Genomic DNA, 16,879 nt, shown 5'->3' on the forward strand with positions numbered 1-16,879 from the left:
CTTTGTCTCGTTGTACCAATTTTTAAAAATTATTCTCTTCCTTTTAAAATCATTTTTTTTTCCTGGTGATCAAAGTTTGATTTTTGAACTTTGAAGGTTTGACTATAGATACAGTATCTAAACTCAAGCAAATTATACTGTTATGTGTCATATTTATGTTTTAAAAATGTAAATATATTGCTCCACATAGATTTAGCCATTTTGCCAAATGCCATTTTGTTAGATCAGTAACAGTTTCTGTGAGGCACATAGAATCTATCACTTCTTGAAGTCTTGTTGAAATTATTTTACTATATGCTACATATATTAATATACAAAATATGTTTGTACACATATTTTGTATATTAATTTTTGTATATTATTTATTTCCTTGTCCTGTAAAGTTACAATTTCAGAGATATAAAATCTGACAGTGACAATATTAAATTAGATCAGAACCAGGATTAGGTTTAGGTTTTGACTTAAGGTTAAACTTTTCTTTTTTTTTGAAGCTTATCCCTGTAACTTTTTCCCAGGGATTACTCTTTGAAGTCTTTTTAGAGTCTTTGAAGATATAGCAAGTAGGTCTAAATGTCAACTCTTTGTTTTATGGTCTGCATGGAGCCCTGCTGGTAACATCCCATCTAAATTAATGTAATACGTGACCATGACTTGGTAAGGCATGGGAACGAGATCCTAATGCATGGCCACGACTTAGTACGGCATGTATCAAGTATTAAACATTTGTTGCAATTTCCACTGTATTTGCAACAAATGTTTAATACTTGATACATTCACTAATTAAAATATTTGGAAAATGGAAAAGCTGTTTGAAATACTGATACATTTACCACTTTGATGAGCTCATTGCACCTCTGTGGAGAAGCAAATTTTTATCAAGCTAAATGCTAGCTAGTCGCCAGCAGCATGCAGATGCTGGCTCTGCACACTGGCCTCATTGGAGATTGTGATTTGGCACAGTGTTTGAGGAGATGGTCAACTCCAGGTGCGGTACACATACATTTCCTACTGCTCTGGATTGATAGCTTGCTAGCAAGTGCTCAATTGTATTAGCAAGAATGTGTGGCAGCTAGCTGTCCAGAGCTATAGGAAAATTATTCTGACTGCCCTGGGTGTTGAAGATGGGGCTGAGTTTAGTGCATGCTCTGATAGAAATCAGTTTTGAGCTGCGTAAAACCTTCATCACTCCCTCATTCACTGACAAGAACTGACCAAAAAGATTGTATTTTCAAAAAGAAGCTGTTTCCTCTGCTCTCCTGCACTGCTCACTACTGTTCAAACAATTGACAATAATCAGTTCCTCAATCCTCATTTCTCCTCTGACATGCTTTCTGAGTACTGATCCCTCTTGAAGGGTCAGTGTTGTGCCTGTATTGTGGGTCAGTATACGCAATAGTAGGCATGTATTTTTCATTGCCGTAGTATTATAGGTCAGTAGAATACTTGCTTTGTGAACGCTGACCTTGTTTACAGTCTGCTGTTTGTGTGTTTGTAGGATGTATCAGATAGTGAAGCTTCTGTACTCATTTGGGATCTACATCACATACGCCCTGCAGTTTTATGTCCCGGCTGAGATCCTGATTCCCCTGGCTGTAGAGCGGGTGGATCCCCGGTGGGAGCTGCTAGTGGACCTCAGCATCCGTGTGGGTCTGGTCATCTTCACATGTGAGTCTAAGCACAAAAATCTCACCCACAGGAAACTCTCTCGCACAGGCAAACAAAGTCCACTTATTGTATTAATAGATGTTGTTATTTTGTTCAGCAGTAGTACTTGGACAGTAACAGACAGTAGCTACACCTGTTGAAATATTGTAAAGTAGACATTAAGGGACTGGTTTGACACTCCAGATACAGCTGATCAACCAAGACGACCAAATTTAGTTTAATGCTGGAGCTGCAAGGCTAATGTAGCTAACAAATCCTGGAAATCATTAGTCACCCAAATCCTTTCTGTTAATACATCCTCAAAACTTGTCTCAACTTGCTCAAACTGCATGCATAACTTTCTGTGAAATATAAAATAAAATCTTCACTGTGTAGCCTGACATGAGACCTTGATTGTAGTTTGAGAGGGTTGAGAAAGGTTGAGAAATTTAGACGTATTTACAGAAAAATTTTGAGTCACTACTGACTTCAAGTGTTTGCTGGCAATGTACACCTTATAGGTCCAGCACTAATGTAAAGAAGCAAAATTTGGACACCAAACAGCTTGGCTGATTGACTACACCTGGGTTAAGTGGAAAATACACTATATTGTCAAAAGTATTCACTCACCCATCCAAATCAGTGAATTCAGGTGCTCCAATCACTTCCATGGACACAGGTGTATAAAATCAAGCATCTAGGCATGCAGACTGGGTTTGGCGGTTGCCAGGAGAACAGTACTTGTCTGACTACAATGTGCCAAGTGTAAAGTTTGGTGGAGGGGGGATTATGGTGTGGGGTTGTTTTTCAGGAGTTGGGCTCGGCCTCTTAATTCCAGTGAAAGGAACTCCTAATGCTTCAGCAGACCAAGAGATTTTGGACAATTTCATGCTCCCAACTTTGTGGGAACAGTTTGGGGACGGCCCCTTCCTGTTTCAACATGACTGCAAACGAGTGCACAAAGCAAGGTCCATAAAGACATGGATGAGCGGGTTTGGTGTAGAAGAACTTAACTGGCCTGCACAGAGTCCTGACCTCAACCCGATAGAAAACCTTTGGCATGAATTAGAGTGGAGAGTGCGAGCCAGGCCTTTTCGTCCAACATCAGTGTCTGACCTCACAAATGCACTTCTGGAAGAATGGTCAAAAATTCCCATAAACACACTCCTAGCCTTCACAGAAGAGTTGGAGCTGTTATAGCTGCAAAGGGTGGACCAACATCATATTAGACACTATGGATTAAGAATTGGATGTCACTCATGTTCATATGCGTGTGAAGCCAGACGAGCGAATACTTTTGGTAATATAGTGTATCATTTAAAATGTATTATTATATCTTTATTAGATATTTTAATTGTTTGGAGAACAACAAGAAGTTGTTTACATAGTATAATAGTTATTTAAATGTAACTTTTATAATCACTCTTGAAACACAAGGCACTCTGGATATTACTATTTCATAAACGTTTTGCAGCTTTCTCCTTTATGCAGTCCTTTATAGCTCCATTGAGATTTCTGGACAAATATGAAATTTCTTTTTTTTTTTTTTTTTTTTTTAAACTGATTCCTGCAAATTACTTGAAACCTAAGAAGCAGTACAACAACAGCATCATATTATAATCCTTTTATATGAATGGAATCCAGGGTTTAGAGCTCTGATGTACCATGTCATTGCTCTATAAGCAAACCTACACACACGCACCAGGGGTTCTTTGACAAGAGCCAGTAGTGCCTCAATGCTGGGGAGGCTGTGCTCTTTTCTGAGGTCAGTGGCATTTTCTTCGCAGCTCATTTGCTCAAACATGCACTTGCGTCAGTTTGTTCATGTTCAAGGTTGTGTATGCATATGAATGTGTCATCTATTTCTGGATGAAATCAAAGAGAGGTGTATTTTCTGTTTCTGTCTTTTTCTTTTTTTCTAAACCATTCATTTTTTTCACAAGCCTGACATTTCATGTTCGATTGTCTAGCCTTTGACTGAACACTGCCCAATAAACGAGGAATTTGGATGGAGGGCTGGTGAAATGAAATATTGTGTGACCTCCGGCTGACAGGCATGTGTACGGCAGTGTGTGAGGCATGTGTGTGTTCACTGCAGGGGGCTGTCAGGTACAGAGACCACAGTGAGTGTGTGCTCTGTTGCCTCGGGTAAAGGGAATCACGTTTCATGCTGCCGAACGTGCGAAATCGCTCTTTTTAGTGCCAGTGATTAACGTGGCTCTCGTGCCGCTGCCCCGTTTGCTGGGCAGCATTGAGCCCCGTTCCCTTTATAGACGGCCTATTTTTAGCAGCATCTGAGGATGACTTTTTCCTTTTTTCCATAATATTGATTCCTCTTGCAGCCTGAGATTCTTAATTCTCCTCTGTCTCTGAGTGCCTCACGTGAACAGCAGACAGCGCTCTGTTCTGGTTGCAGCGGCTCACGTGGCCAGTGTCATCACTAGGAGGCAGAAAAACACACCACAACCCGATCAGACCAGAACACAGTGATATGTGAAAAAGGAACATGCACAGCAGGACTGTTTACTGAATGTTTACAAGGTGATTTATCAATGACTCCAGAAATCTCTCTCTCAATTCACTTCAGTAATCTTTTTTTGACATGACCGCACATGCGTTGCCAGAGCTTCATTAAGAAATAACAAGAATGAACATTTAGAATACTAAGGAGTATAAAATGAATAAAATGAAAAACCATGAACAATATGAGGTGAAATTAATAAATAATAAAGGAGGAGGAAATAATACATTAAAAAATACATATTTACAGGTTTTTATGAACAGGGCCGTACATTTTTTTTTTTTTTTGGTATCTTGTGTGGTCTGTGTGTCTGTGTGTCTGTGTGTGTGTCTGTGTGTCTGTGTGTGTGTGTGTGTGTAGTGTGCATGGAGTTTAGTTGGGTCACTCACCATCCCTCATATTGTGACAGGCACTCACTGAGCACTTTATTAACAACGCCTGTACACCTACTCATTCATGCAGTTATCTTAGTCAATCATGTGGCAGCAGTACAGTGCAAAAAATCATGCAGATACGCAAGGAACCATCAGAATAGGGGAAAAAATATGAGCTCACTGATTTTGACTGTGGAAGCTGAGGCTGCAGTGGGCACAGGCTCACCAAAATTAAACAGTTGAAGAATAGAAAAACGTAGTCTGGTCTGATGAATCTTGAGGCACGGTAGGTAGGATCAGAATTTGACAACAGTGGCATGAATCGGTGGACCTAACCTGCCTTATGTCAACAGTCCAGTCTGGTGGAGATGGTGTAACTATGTGGGAAATGCTTTCTTGACACACTTTGGGCCTGTTAGTACTAATCAATCATTATTTGAGAATTGTTGCTAACCTTGTGCATCCCTTCATGGTCACAATCCATCTACCATCTTCTAATGGCTACATCCAGCCTTATGATGCACCATGTCACAAAGCAAAAGTTGTCTCAAACTTATTTCATGAACCTGACATTGAGTGTCAGTGTTCTTCATCTGCCTTCCCAGTCACTGGATCTGAATCCAACAGAGGTTTTTTGAGAGCAAAGGGAGGCCCTACCCAGTATTACTATAGGCGCCCTAATAAAGTGCTCAGTAAGTGGATATAGTCCTGTTAAAGTACTGCTTTCTCTTAAAAGGATGACATTTGTCTTTATTAGAGAAATGGTTAAATTGTTCTTAAATTGTGTAAAGTACTTTTTGCGTAATTATTTACATTTTTCACATTTAGTCAAAAGGTACTTCTCTGTCTTGACGGAGTTCCTGCTGCACTACTGGCAGATTCCCTGTTCTGTGGGTAATCAGGGTTTCTTATAGTGGACCTTGCTGTGTTGAGTGTGTTGAGTCTGTTCTTGGTCAGCGTGGTTTTGTGTTTAATATTAGTCAGATACTCTGCTACAGTGTACTGCTGTTTCAGGGCCTGCTAGCACTGCGTTCTGCTTTGTGTATGTGTCTGTGTTCCAGGGGCTGATGTAGTTTTGTTTTTGAAGAATTTGTTTTTGTTAGAATTTGGTTTGGACTGATTCATTTTGACGTGTAACGGTGTTACTGTTTGTTAGTGAACTCCGTCCGGACCATCTGTGTGAGGGAAATCTTTTCCTTGCTCGGCTCTTGGCTCTGCAGGTCTCTCTCTCTCTCTCTCTCTCTCTCTCTCTCTCTCTCTCTCTCTCTCTCTCTCTCTCTCTCTCTCTCTCTCTCTCTCTCTCTCTCTCTCTCTCTCTCTCTCTCTCTCTCTGGCTAGGTCTACACAGCAGGTAAAAGTAGCCTGAATCTGATTTTCTCACCAAATGCGATTTTTTTTTTGTTTGTTTGGCTGTTCACATTATCTTTTAAATGTGACCTGTATGCGACATCAGTCTGAATAGACCAGCTCCTAAACAGACCCACACGCACAAAAGAGCAATGCTTCACGAGGCTCGTCCAGAGGTAAACAGTCATGACGGCCAGTGAACGCCTATTGCTCCCGGAGCTTTCAGTGTCTTCGCCAGCATCACAGGAGCGGTTATGAAGTTCTAGTGGTTGACAGCTGGACTCATCACCCACAGTGTGTTCGAGTTCAGCCTAAAAGGGCGCGTTATTCGGCCGCTTCTTTGGTTCCGTGTCTTCGGATTCTTGAAACTGTTCTCTGGCGTTGCAGCCTCGGGCTCCTCCATTCGAAACCTCTTCAAACTCGGAGCGGCTGCGATGAGTCTCCTCTAATTGTTTGGTTCAGCCTAAATGTTTAGGAGTCTCAGCAGCATGAAATTTTGATGAATGTCGAGTTGGATTGACGTAAAAGTCGCATGAATTCCGATCTGGCTGTTCAGACTGAGCCGCAGATTGGATACGGATCGGATTTCAGTACCACGTATGAACGCGTCTTAAATCAGAATTGAAAATGTCACTGCCACACAAATGAGAGAGAGACAGAAGAGTCACATATGAGGAAAAAGATCGGATTTGGGCCACTTTTACCTGCTGTGTAAACATAGCCAAAGTCTCTCTCTCCCCCTTTCTTTCTGTCTCTCTCTTTTGCATGCTATTCCTCTTTCTGCCTTATTTTCTCTCTCTCTCTCTCTCTCTCTCTCTCTCTCTCTCTCTCTCTCTCTCTCTCTCTCTCTTGCACGCTCGTTCTGTCTTTTTTCCATTCTCTCTCCCCCTTTCTTTCTGTCTCTCTCTCTTTTGCATGCTCTCTATCTCTCTGTCTTATCCCCCCCACCTCCCTGTGTGCTATTTTAAATTCTGCTCTCTGAGCTGTAGTATATTTTATGTATACTCTCAGCAGGTTTAAAACCGATATTAAAACAATATTAGCTCAAAAAATTACCGCCAGCACATTAAGGGCTTTCTCTCTCGCTTGTATGGGGAAATTGTCAGCATTCTAATGTGCAGCATACTGTGATGTGCTCTGTGATGTGGAACTGTGTGAGGTTATTGGAAAAATTGAGGTTTGTAAATGTTGTATTGTTGCAAGCCCAGTAGGTAAATACATGGCAAAATAGCTCTGTCATCTGCTATAGGGACAGCGGACCCATAAGATATACAATTTAAATAATGCAGTCAGAAGGTTTTCCATTTTAACTTGGTCAGTTTTCATGTGTAAACATAAGCAAATGGGGTTGTTTTCATTTGATTTAAGTGAATATTATCAATCTAATGTGGCAATTTTGTCCCTTTTTGTGTCATTTTCTGTTGTTAAGCACATATTTTGCACTTCATAATGCACCACACATTTTCAATGGGAGACAGGTCAGGACTGCAGGCAGGCCAGTCTAATACCCGCACTCTTTTACTACAAAGCCATGCTGTTGTAACATGTGCAGAATGTGGCTTGGCGTTGTCTTGCTGAAATAAGCAGGGATGTCCCTGAAAAAGACGTTGCTTGGATGGCAGCAAATGTTGCTCCAAAACCTGTATGTACCTTTCAGCACTAATGGGGCCTTCACAGATGTGCAAGTTACCCATGCCATGGGCACTAACACACCCCCACACCATCAGAGATGCTGGCTTTTGAACTTTGCACTGATAACAATCCGGACAGTTCTTTTCCTCTTTGGCCTGGAGGACACAACATCCATGATTTCCAAAAACAGTTTGAAGTGTGGACTCGTCAGACCACAGGACACTTTTCCACTTTGCATCAGTCCATATCAGATGAGCTCGGGCCCAGAGAAGCCGGCGGTGTTTCTGGGTGTTGTTGATATGTGGCTTTCGCTTTGCATGGCAGAGTTTTAACTTGCACTTGTAGATGGCGCGACGAACTGTGTTCACTGACGAAAAAATGGTTTTCTGAAGTGTTCCTGAGCCCATGTGGTAATATCTGTTACAGAATGATGTTGGTTTTTAATGCAGTGCCGCCTGAGGGATCGAAGGTCACGGGCATTCAATGTTGGTTTTCTGCCTTGCCACTTACTTCGAGAGATTTCTCCAGATTCACAGAATCTTTTGATGATATTATGGACTGTAGATGATGAAATCCCTAAATTCCTTGCAATTGCTCGTTGAGAAACATTGTTCTTAAACTGTTGGACTATTTACTCACGCAGTTGTTCACAAAGTTGTGAACCTCGCCCCGTCCTTGCTTGTGAATGACTGAGCTTTTCAGGGATGCTCCCTTCATACCAAATCTTGACACTCACATGTTTCCAATTAACCTCCTCATCTGTGGAATGTTCCAAGCATTCCTCAACTTTCCCAATCTTTTGTTGCCCCTGTCCCAGCTTCTTTGGAACGTGTTGCAGGCATCAAATTCAAAATGAGTGAATATTTGCAAAAAACAATAAAGTTTATCTGTTTGAACATAAAATATCTTGTCTTTATAGTGTATGCAATTGAATATAGGTTGAATAGGATTTGCAAATCATTGTATTCTGTTTTTATTTATATTTTACATAACATCCTTATTCCTAACATTTTCTCCTTATTTACATTTATGGCATTTGGCTGACATTCTTATCCAGAGCGACTTACAATTTGATCATTTTACACATGTAGGCCAAGGTGGTGTTAGGAGTCTTACCCAAGGACTCTTATTGGTATAGTGTAGGGTGTTTGCCCAGGTGGGGATTGAACCCCAGTCTACAGCGTAGAAGGCAGAGGTGTTAACCACTACACTATCCCAACCACATCCCAACTTCATTCGGTTGAATATGTATTCTCTCATGGGTGTATAAATATGGTATTCTGAGAGCAGCACAACCTTAACTTCACATATTTGGTGCTCTACTGTTTTCGTAATGACAAGATTACACAAGATTGCATTGAATGACAGGGCTGATAAGTCACAATGCTGCCATCCTTTTCTGAAAGAAATGATAAAATATGGACTCATGGATGCTGGATAAAAAGATTGTTCAATGCAACACTAGTTTTGAAAATCTAATTGCTATTTTGCATTTTGAGTAATCATTCACAAAGAAGCAGAGGCTTGCAAGCACATTTCAATAAAAACATGGAAATTGTGCAGCAGTTGCTGATTGAGGTTGTTATGACTTCTGTACAGACGAAGGGGAATAACAAATCCTTTGGAAATTATTTTTGTCTGAGCGCCTTGTTACATTCCCTGCCAACCCCACCCACTAAAGCCCAAATGTATTCAAATTTAGTTTAAACACTACTAAAGTTTGGATGGAGCTCTGTGGGCCAGTTCTATACAGAAACAAGCCATTTGGTTCTGCGGATCAGCTGAAAGGTGTGCAAACTCTCATTGTAGGTCAGCCTCCTGAATCTTAATGTTATTGTATGTGAATTGGTTTGGAGTGACATCGCCATCAAGCCACCTTCACAGTCTGCTGCTCTTGTTGTGTTTGGGAGTTTCAGATGGATATCTTTGGGAATACCTAATCATGGCTTGCGCCGACTGCAATCTGTTGTCATTTCCTCAGAATGATACTTTAACAGAGTGCTTGATGCTCCAGTAGCCATCTGGTGCAGACAATCTTTAGCTGCCTCACATTTTTAAACATTCATCACCCTTAGTCGCAGAGAGCAGGCTAGAGGCCAGAACAGCCTTAAAAGCGTTTCTATGAGAGGCCAGAAGGAGCAGCACCAGATTAAAAGAACTTGGCCAGTACTATAATCAATAATAGAGAGGACAGTTGTGATGGAAATTGTTTGCTCAATCTCTGATTCAAGTCGTACACTGATTGCCCAATCATGCAGTCTGTCCGTCAATCATTTTCCCAGACCATTTATTGAATCTGCAATCTACACGTTTAATCAGAGTGCAATGGGAATAATAATTCTGCAATGATGCTGTTTCCTAGCAAACATTAGGACTGCTTTTTCTAACACGAGTCAAGACCAGCACTACTTTTTACCATTGACACCTTTATTCGGTTCTTCTTATTATTATTCTTATGTATTTCTAAATATTAAAAGTTAAAGTAATTGTATAGCAACACAGTTTTGGTTTGGTTTGGTTTGGTTTGTTCATTTGGTTTGAGATAGGGATGCACTGAAATTTCAGCCACTCAACATTTGATCAAAAATCTGTATTTTTTGTCAATCAGAAAAGAAACAGCTGAAAACAACCCCCCCCAAAAAAAAAAAAACCAACAAAAACAAACAAAAAAAACCAAAACTCCATATTAAGTAAGTCTACAACGAGCTGTCATAATTGAACAGAAATCAGTTGAATGATAATGAAACCTTTTGTTCCTTTCACTCTGCTGGGCTGGTCAGTGCAGACGCAGTCAAACAGTTAAAGTGGCAGAAGATAAACAGCAGGAAAAACAGCAGCGTGTGGAACATTTATGGTTTCTATGAAGTACATTAGACAAGAGATTTGTAATCACTGTTCATGCTGAATATCTAGAGAGATACAACACCTAAGACCCTCTCGTTACAGGTTTATACAGTTTAAAAACACATCATGCTCGGCACGAAATATACAGCAAAACAACAGAAGCAAAAAGCCCCTGCTAGCGCGCCAACACCATCTGTAGCCTCAATTTATGAAATAATGAATAGGTTCACTAAAGGCCAATGTACAAATAACAAAATATGGAATTCATTGTCTTGACCAACTGTTCATGGTTGTCGAGTGTATTTATTTCATAGGCACATTCTGTTGCTAATATACTGTACGGAAGTTTATTCTATGCACACATTTGTATTTACGCTCAGTCCATTTCTGTCCTATTTCTGTCCTGTCCTATACAGCAGTCTGAGAATGCATCTTAGAAGTGATGTGAACAGTAAACATTTATTTGTTCAAAGAAACACTAACTTTGAAATGAACACCGATAAACATTGCGATTTGTTAGCTTAACCACTTCCAAAGCACTCCTCAAGAAACCCCAGTATTTACAATTACCATGCTGCTTTTGAAATTTAAAGTTCAATTTATAACATTTGTGTGCTTTTAAGTACCATAAACAGGCATAATTCAGTTTTATATGATCATTTTTGCAACCCTAATTAAATTCAGCAGGCTGTATTTGTTACTGTGCCTTTAAGAGTAATATATGTAAATGAGCTCTGTTCTGATTGGCTGCCCCACACTATGCCCTAATTATGCACGGTACATGTGCTAGAATGTAACTGCTGCTCCACCTAAGGTGGAACACAAAGTTTAAACCAAAAGCAGGTGAATAAAAGTCCAACTTCAGCCTCGCAGAACATGTGAAACAACTTTTTGTAGTTTGGTTTTTTGTCAGGCTCACAGCGTTAGTGTTGGAAAGCAATGTTGGCATAGTTTTATCTCTAATTGTCAGTTTTGTTTTTAGTATTTTGCAGAGTAAAATATTTCAGAATTTGGTTGTTAAAAAATCCTCTTATTAGAAGTGAAAGGACATCCCAGAAAATTAAGGCACTGTTAACCTGCAAAATTAGATTTACTTAAGCATGTCAAAGGTTTTATTTGAAAGTATATCTACACTATGATATATGTACAAACCATCAGAAATACACACACACACACACACACACACACTTGCTAAGCCTCTTCTCCTTCAGGGTTGCAGGGGGTGCTTAAATATATATTCACATATACTTGCATATTGGGTGAATTATGCAGGAATTAAAGCCTTTTTATTAATTTTATGAAATGCATAACATTAACATGATGTTAAACACAGTCATGTTTAGAACTTGCGTGAAAATCCTTTGCAGGTGAAAACTTTTGCCTTCTGTCTTTTCTTCAGTGAGTGAACTTTTCTGAGCACCTTTTGTGTGGCATTTTAAATTGTAATCTGCCTGTAGATGGTTTTTGTCTTCTGGGATGAAGGAAAGATTAACGAGTACCGAAGTGGTGGAATGAGTAAACCCTGTGTGGGGGGAGCGCTGAAGGTAGGGAGCTGCTCATATGCTGCTCACATACTACATATGTGGAAAAAGACACGTATGGATGAATTACTTGTCTTTATTGATAAAGTGCCCGCTGAGAGGCAGTGGGATGAATTCTGAAGTGCGCAAAAGCATCTGAACTGCTTGGATCCAAACAAGCACCTGCAAAGATGATCCCAAGCACACTACTAAAGCAACCATTGAGATTTCTGGGCTGAAAAGTGTTCTTAACTAGATAAGCCACTTAATGGACCTGAGCACCATTGAAAAGTTCACTCACTGAAGAAAAGACAGAAGGCAAAAATTTTCACCTGCAAAGGATTTTCACGCAAGTTCTAAGCATGACTGTGTTGTTCAACATTGTGTTAATGTTATGCATTTCATAAAATGAACAAAAAGGGCTTTAATTCCTGCATAATTCACCCCATATGCAAGTATATATTTTATATATTTAATGGAATTAAAGCTGACAGTCTGCACTTAAGTCCTTATTTCATTTGAAATCCAGTGCATTACAGAAGTAAAGCTGTACAAAATATGCCACAGTACAATGTCTGCACTGTGCGCTACACTTTTGTTGTGTGCCTCTCCAACTTTTTCCACTCAATTATAGTGAAAGTTCAGTTTTTAGTCCATTAGGATGGTTTCTGATGGCACAACACACTGAAAAATGCATATGCTTCCTCCTGACTTCCTTCAGCCGCTGTATGAATATTCACTATGTAGTATTAGCTCTGTAAGATTCGGCAGACTTGTCTCACTCCGAATCTGTACACTAGAGGCTCTCTGCTGGATTACTGAGTGGAGAGCGTGGAGTTGGGCAGGCCTTTTGTCTGGTAGATGAGAGAAATGTGCTGACATGTGCTGCAGGATCCTCAGATCTCCTGAGAAATCCCAGGGGGCTTCATCTAGCATGCTGAGCTTGAGTTCTGTTCACACCTCATCACAAAGTGATGAAATGATCACAAAGTGTACATAGGACCCACTAAAAGGAAAAACAGCAGCTGGACTGAGCTAATATTGCAGGCTGCGGTAAGAATGCAGTAAAACTCGGAATAGAAACTCCACCAAAGAGTTGGCTTGAGGACTGGAGGACTTGACTTAGCCTGCAAAACTTATCTGGCAGTTAAAACCAGATGGTGTCAGATGTTTTCCTGTTTCATCTAAGGAAAGAGTAACAGACTGCGTTGGGTTAAAAAAATCAGAGATGAAAAAATGAATGGAAAAAGTTCCCCACCAAAACATTTTTAATGTTTTATTTAGTTTTCGGACCCTTAATTTCTCATAATTACATATTTTTTATGTAATATCTGTAATATCTTATATATATGTAATATCTTATAGGTCCACTTGAATCTGTTAAACTCTCATTTAAATAATTTTACAAAGGTTGCATTGTGTGATTTAAGAAATTTCATTTTTAAGAAAATTAATTTTACTGTATTTGTAACTCTGCAGCAGTAAATATTGTTTTCCCTATAATTGCAAACCAGGTAGAAGTAGTCCAGGTTTCTACATTTTATTAATGTTTGTATATATCAACAAATATGTAAATGAAACATATTGACATCAGCTTAAGATTTGCATATCAATGCATTCCTTCTTTTTGGGTTTGTTTTTAAAGCTCTGAATGACCTATTATAATTCCAATACTGATCTTAAATCTGCAGATATCTCTATTTTCCTGCAAATTTAGATTTATTTTGGCTCAAATGGGGATAAATGTGAGAGTAACTGAGCGTTTGAATCCCTGCAGAATTTATGAGCAATAAACAAGTGCTCGTGTATAATTTGATGCCCTTCAGCTGTTGCAGTGTAAAACCAACTGAAACAAATGAAAAAGATGCAATATCACAAAAATCCAAATTCTGGTTTGGATTTTAAGGAATTAACTAGGTGTGAAAACATCAGCAACACATGTCATTTGACCAGGGGCTCCCACACTTTTCAGTCCTGACATTATTGACCTTCTGCAATACTTTCCATTACACAAGAAAAAAACTGAAAATGAAAACATGATTTTTAATCTAGCTTAAAATTCTATTATTATTCTTTTCACTTTACTAAATTATTTGGTATTTTTATTGTTATTTTTGCTGTTGCTGTTGCTGTTGTTGTTGTTGTTGTTGTTGTTGTTGTTGTTGTTGTTATTATGCCAGATCACAATGCTTGTAACCCTACCCTTGACTCAAAATAACTAGTCTCAAAGACTTTGTCACTGTGTCCTAAAACAACACGACAATCACATTTTCATATTCAAATGAAACATTGACATTTGCCATGATAGCTTCCTCATTCACATGTGAACTAGCCGAGCATGTGAAGCAATAGAGCTGTCTATGTAGAGATTACAAGTCACTTCGTGTTTTTTTTTTCTCCACTTACAATTCTTCACCAACTGCATATAGATGAGTTTGTCAGTTTCTCATTTCTTTGCTATTAATTCCAATGCAGTATCAGCACAGTTTGTACGTTGCCTGTATATAAATATTATGCATATCCATTGTCAAGGATTTGTTTATCCTGCAATCTTTAATCCTCTTGCCTTTTGTATTCAAGGGAAAAGGTATAAAATAACAGGGAATTTAGTTTTCATTTCCTTAAGTGGATCCTTAAGGACCTCATGTTTTGATCTTATTAGCCAGTCTTCAATCCAGCCCCTGAAGGGCCGTTGGTCAGCTCTTCAAGCCCTCCACAATTGGACTTTCAGTCTTCTTTCTTTTCATTTTCTCTTCATTTAAAATGCATTTAAATGGCAGATTAGAATGCGTAAATGTGTCTATTTTGCATTTTGTTGGGGGTATATCACTTCAATTGAGACTGATCCTCTGAAAGGATTTGAATAAAGACACTTTATCTCCAGCTCTATAATCAGAGCACTGCTGCATGATTGCTGCTTCTTGGGTAGCGAGAACATTAAGCAGGACGTATTTATGAGGACCATTCATCCTCTGTCGTGGGGAAAAAGCTGAGTCCCCTGGCTGTTTTTGTACCAGTTGTGGCTGAGGTGCAGGTTATTAATGTATATTGGGATTTGTAAATTGATCATTTTCCCAGTGAACATGTGGTGATGCACCTCACATTCTTTACCTGCATGACAAGTAGGGTTTTACAATATGGACAGAAAAATACTACACAGTCAAAAGTATGTGGACACCCAGGCATGACATCCATATGTGCTTGCTGGATATCGCATTTCAAATGCATGGGATATGGATTTGGAATCCCATTTACTGCTACAATAGACTCTAGGAAGGCTTTACACTAAGTTTTGTGAAATAGCTGGGGATTTTCTTACATTCTGCTACAAGACCACAAGGCCTTGATTATAGTTGGTCATCCAAATCATCCCAACAATGTTGATTGGGCGTGTGGTCAGGGCTTTGTTGAGATCGTTCGCTCATTTCCTCCCCAAACTCAGTAAACAATTTTTATGTACATTAATTTGTGAATGGGGACATTATCATGCCAAAATACGAAATGGGCCTTCCCAAAATGTTACTAAATTTCAAGGACACAGCTGCCCAAACTGTTACTAAGTTTCAAGGACACAGCTCTCTAGAGCACTGCATCATAGCATTTTTCTTCACTGGAACTACAAGTCAAAATCATAAAAAAACAACCCCTAACCATTATTCCACCTCCACCAAACTTTACGGTTGGCACTATACACTCAAGCATAGCATTCATCTGCCAAACTCAGATTTATGAGATAGATTGCTAGATTGTGAAGCATGATTAATCACTCCAGAGGTGGTAATTCCACTGTGCCGGGGTCCAACAGCGATGTGCTTGCCACCCCTGCCAACAGTGGATATTGTGCATGGTGATCTTGAGCTTATGTGCTCAGACATGGAAACCAACAATGAACAATTCTTGTGCTGATATTGGAAGCCCCATTCTGTGAGTTTGTATGGGCTAGCACCTCACAGCTGAGCTGTAGTAACATTTCCACTTAACAATAACAGCACTTTGAGTTGACTTGGGAAGCTCTAGCTGGGCAGAAATTTGACAATGCTGCATTAAAGTCACTGAGCTCTTCAGTATGACCCATTCTTCAGCTAAAGTTTGTATATGGAAAATGCATAACTGCATGCTTGATTTAAGGAACCTGTTAACAACGTATGTGGTTGAAATGGCCAAACCCACTAATTGTACTAATTAGAAGGGGTGTCAACATTTCTTTTGTCAGTGTAGTACATCATATCACAGTTATATTGATATATATTGTGGTTGTGATATGTCCTGAAATATACTGAAATATAGTGGTGAATTCTCTATGTAACTTTGTTAAAGACTGACACGCATTATTTTGAGCCAAATGATTGGCACTTGTTGGATTATGTAAATGCAACGATGTATTTAAAAAGGTCAGGATGCTCTCCACATATAATAAAACATTCAGTGATTGATTGGAGTCTCATTTGCACATTGAAGCCCTCTGCAATATCAGTTTTACAAAGGCTAATATTGTAACATTGATTAAGAAAGAATAAATTGTGCTGCCCTAATGGCAAAGTGAGAAGTACATTGGCTGTCATTTAGATTTTTGTTTGTTTGTTTGTTTGTTTTAGTTTCTATCGGTGTCATGTAGATTTTAATTCTCTCAGAATTCTCTCTTTTCTTCTTTTATAAAAACATCCATTCTAGTTGATTGAAGGCCAGTGCAGAGCACGGTTAAACTGAACATCTGCAACTTTAATAAAATTTGATTAATCTGGGGATTTGTTTGATCAGCTTCTCTTCTTTTGGGGCACTGATAGCTACAGCTTCAATTGCATGTTGAGCAGATAAATTAACATTCCTTTGTCCACTGCTCTCTCCTCCTGTGGCTTTTGCTGGAGACCTGAGTTTGTCAGTCACAGACGTGTTTGCTCCTATAACTAATGGAAGTTTTTCAAGGTTCTCTGCTGTTCTTTGAGTCTCTGTAGAAAGCCTCTGAGCTGCAGTTGGTGTGTCAGCAGGGAATGTGGTGG

General features: G+C 39.4%; 1 protein-coding gene across 2 annotated transcripts in view; it reads left to right on the top strand.

Moving 5' to 3' along the window:
• The window catches only part of slc36a1 (solute carrier family 36 member 1), a 56,902-nt gene that overhangs the window by 14,168 nt on the left and 25,855 nt on the right, over positions 1 to 16,879 (top strand). For both annotated transcript variants that reach the window (XM_017689515.2, XM_017689523.2), the window contains exon 11: positions 1,496 to 1,665. In XM_017689515.2, coding sequence (XP_017545004.1) covers positions 1,496 to 1,665 — 170 coding nt within the window. The remainder of the gene's footprint in view (positions 1 to 1,495; positions 1,666 to 16,879) is intronic.

Source organism: Pygocentrus nattereri, chromosome 8 (assembly GCF_015220715.1).
Source record: "Pygocentrus nattereri isolate fPygNat1 chromosome 8, fPygNat1.pri, whole genome shotgun sequence".
NCBI classification, from domain to species: Eukaryota; Metazoa; Chordata; class Actinopteri; order Characiformes; family Serrasalmidae; genus Pygocentrus; species Pygocentrus nattereri.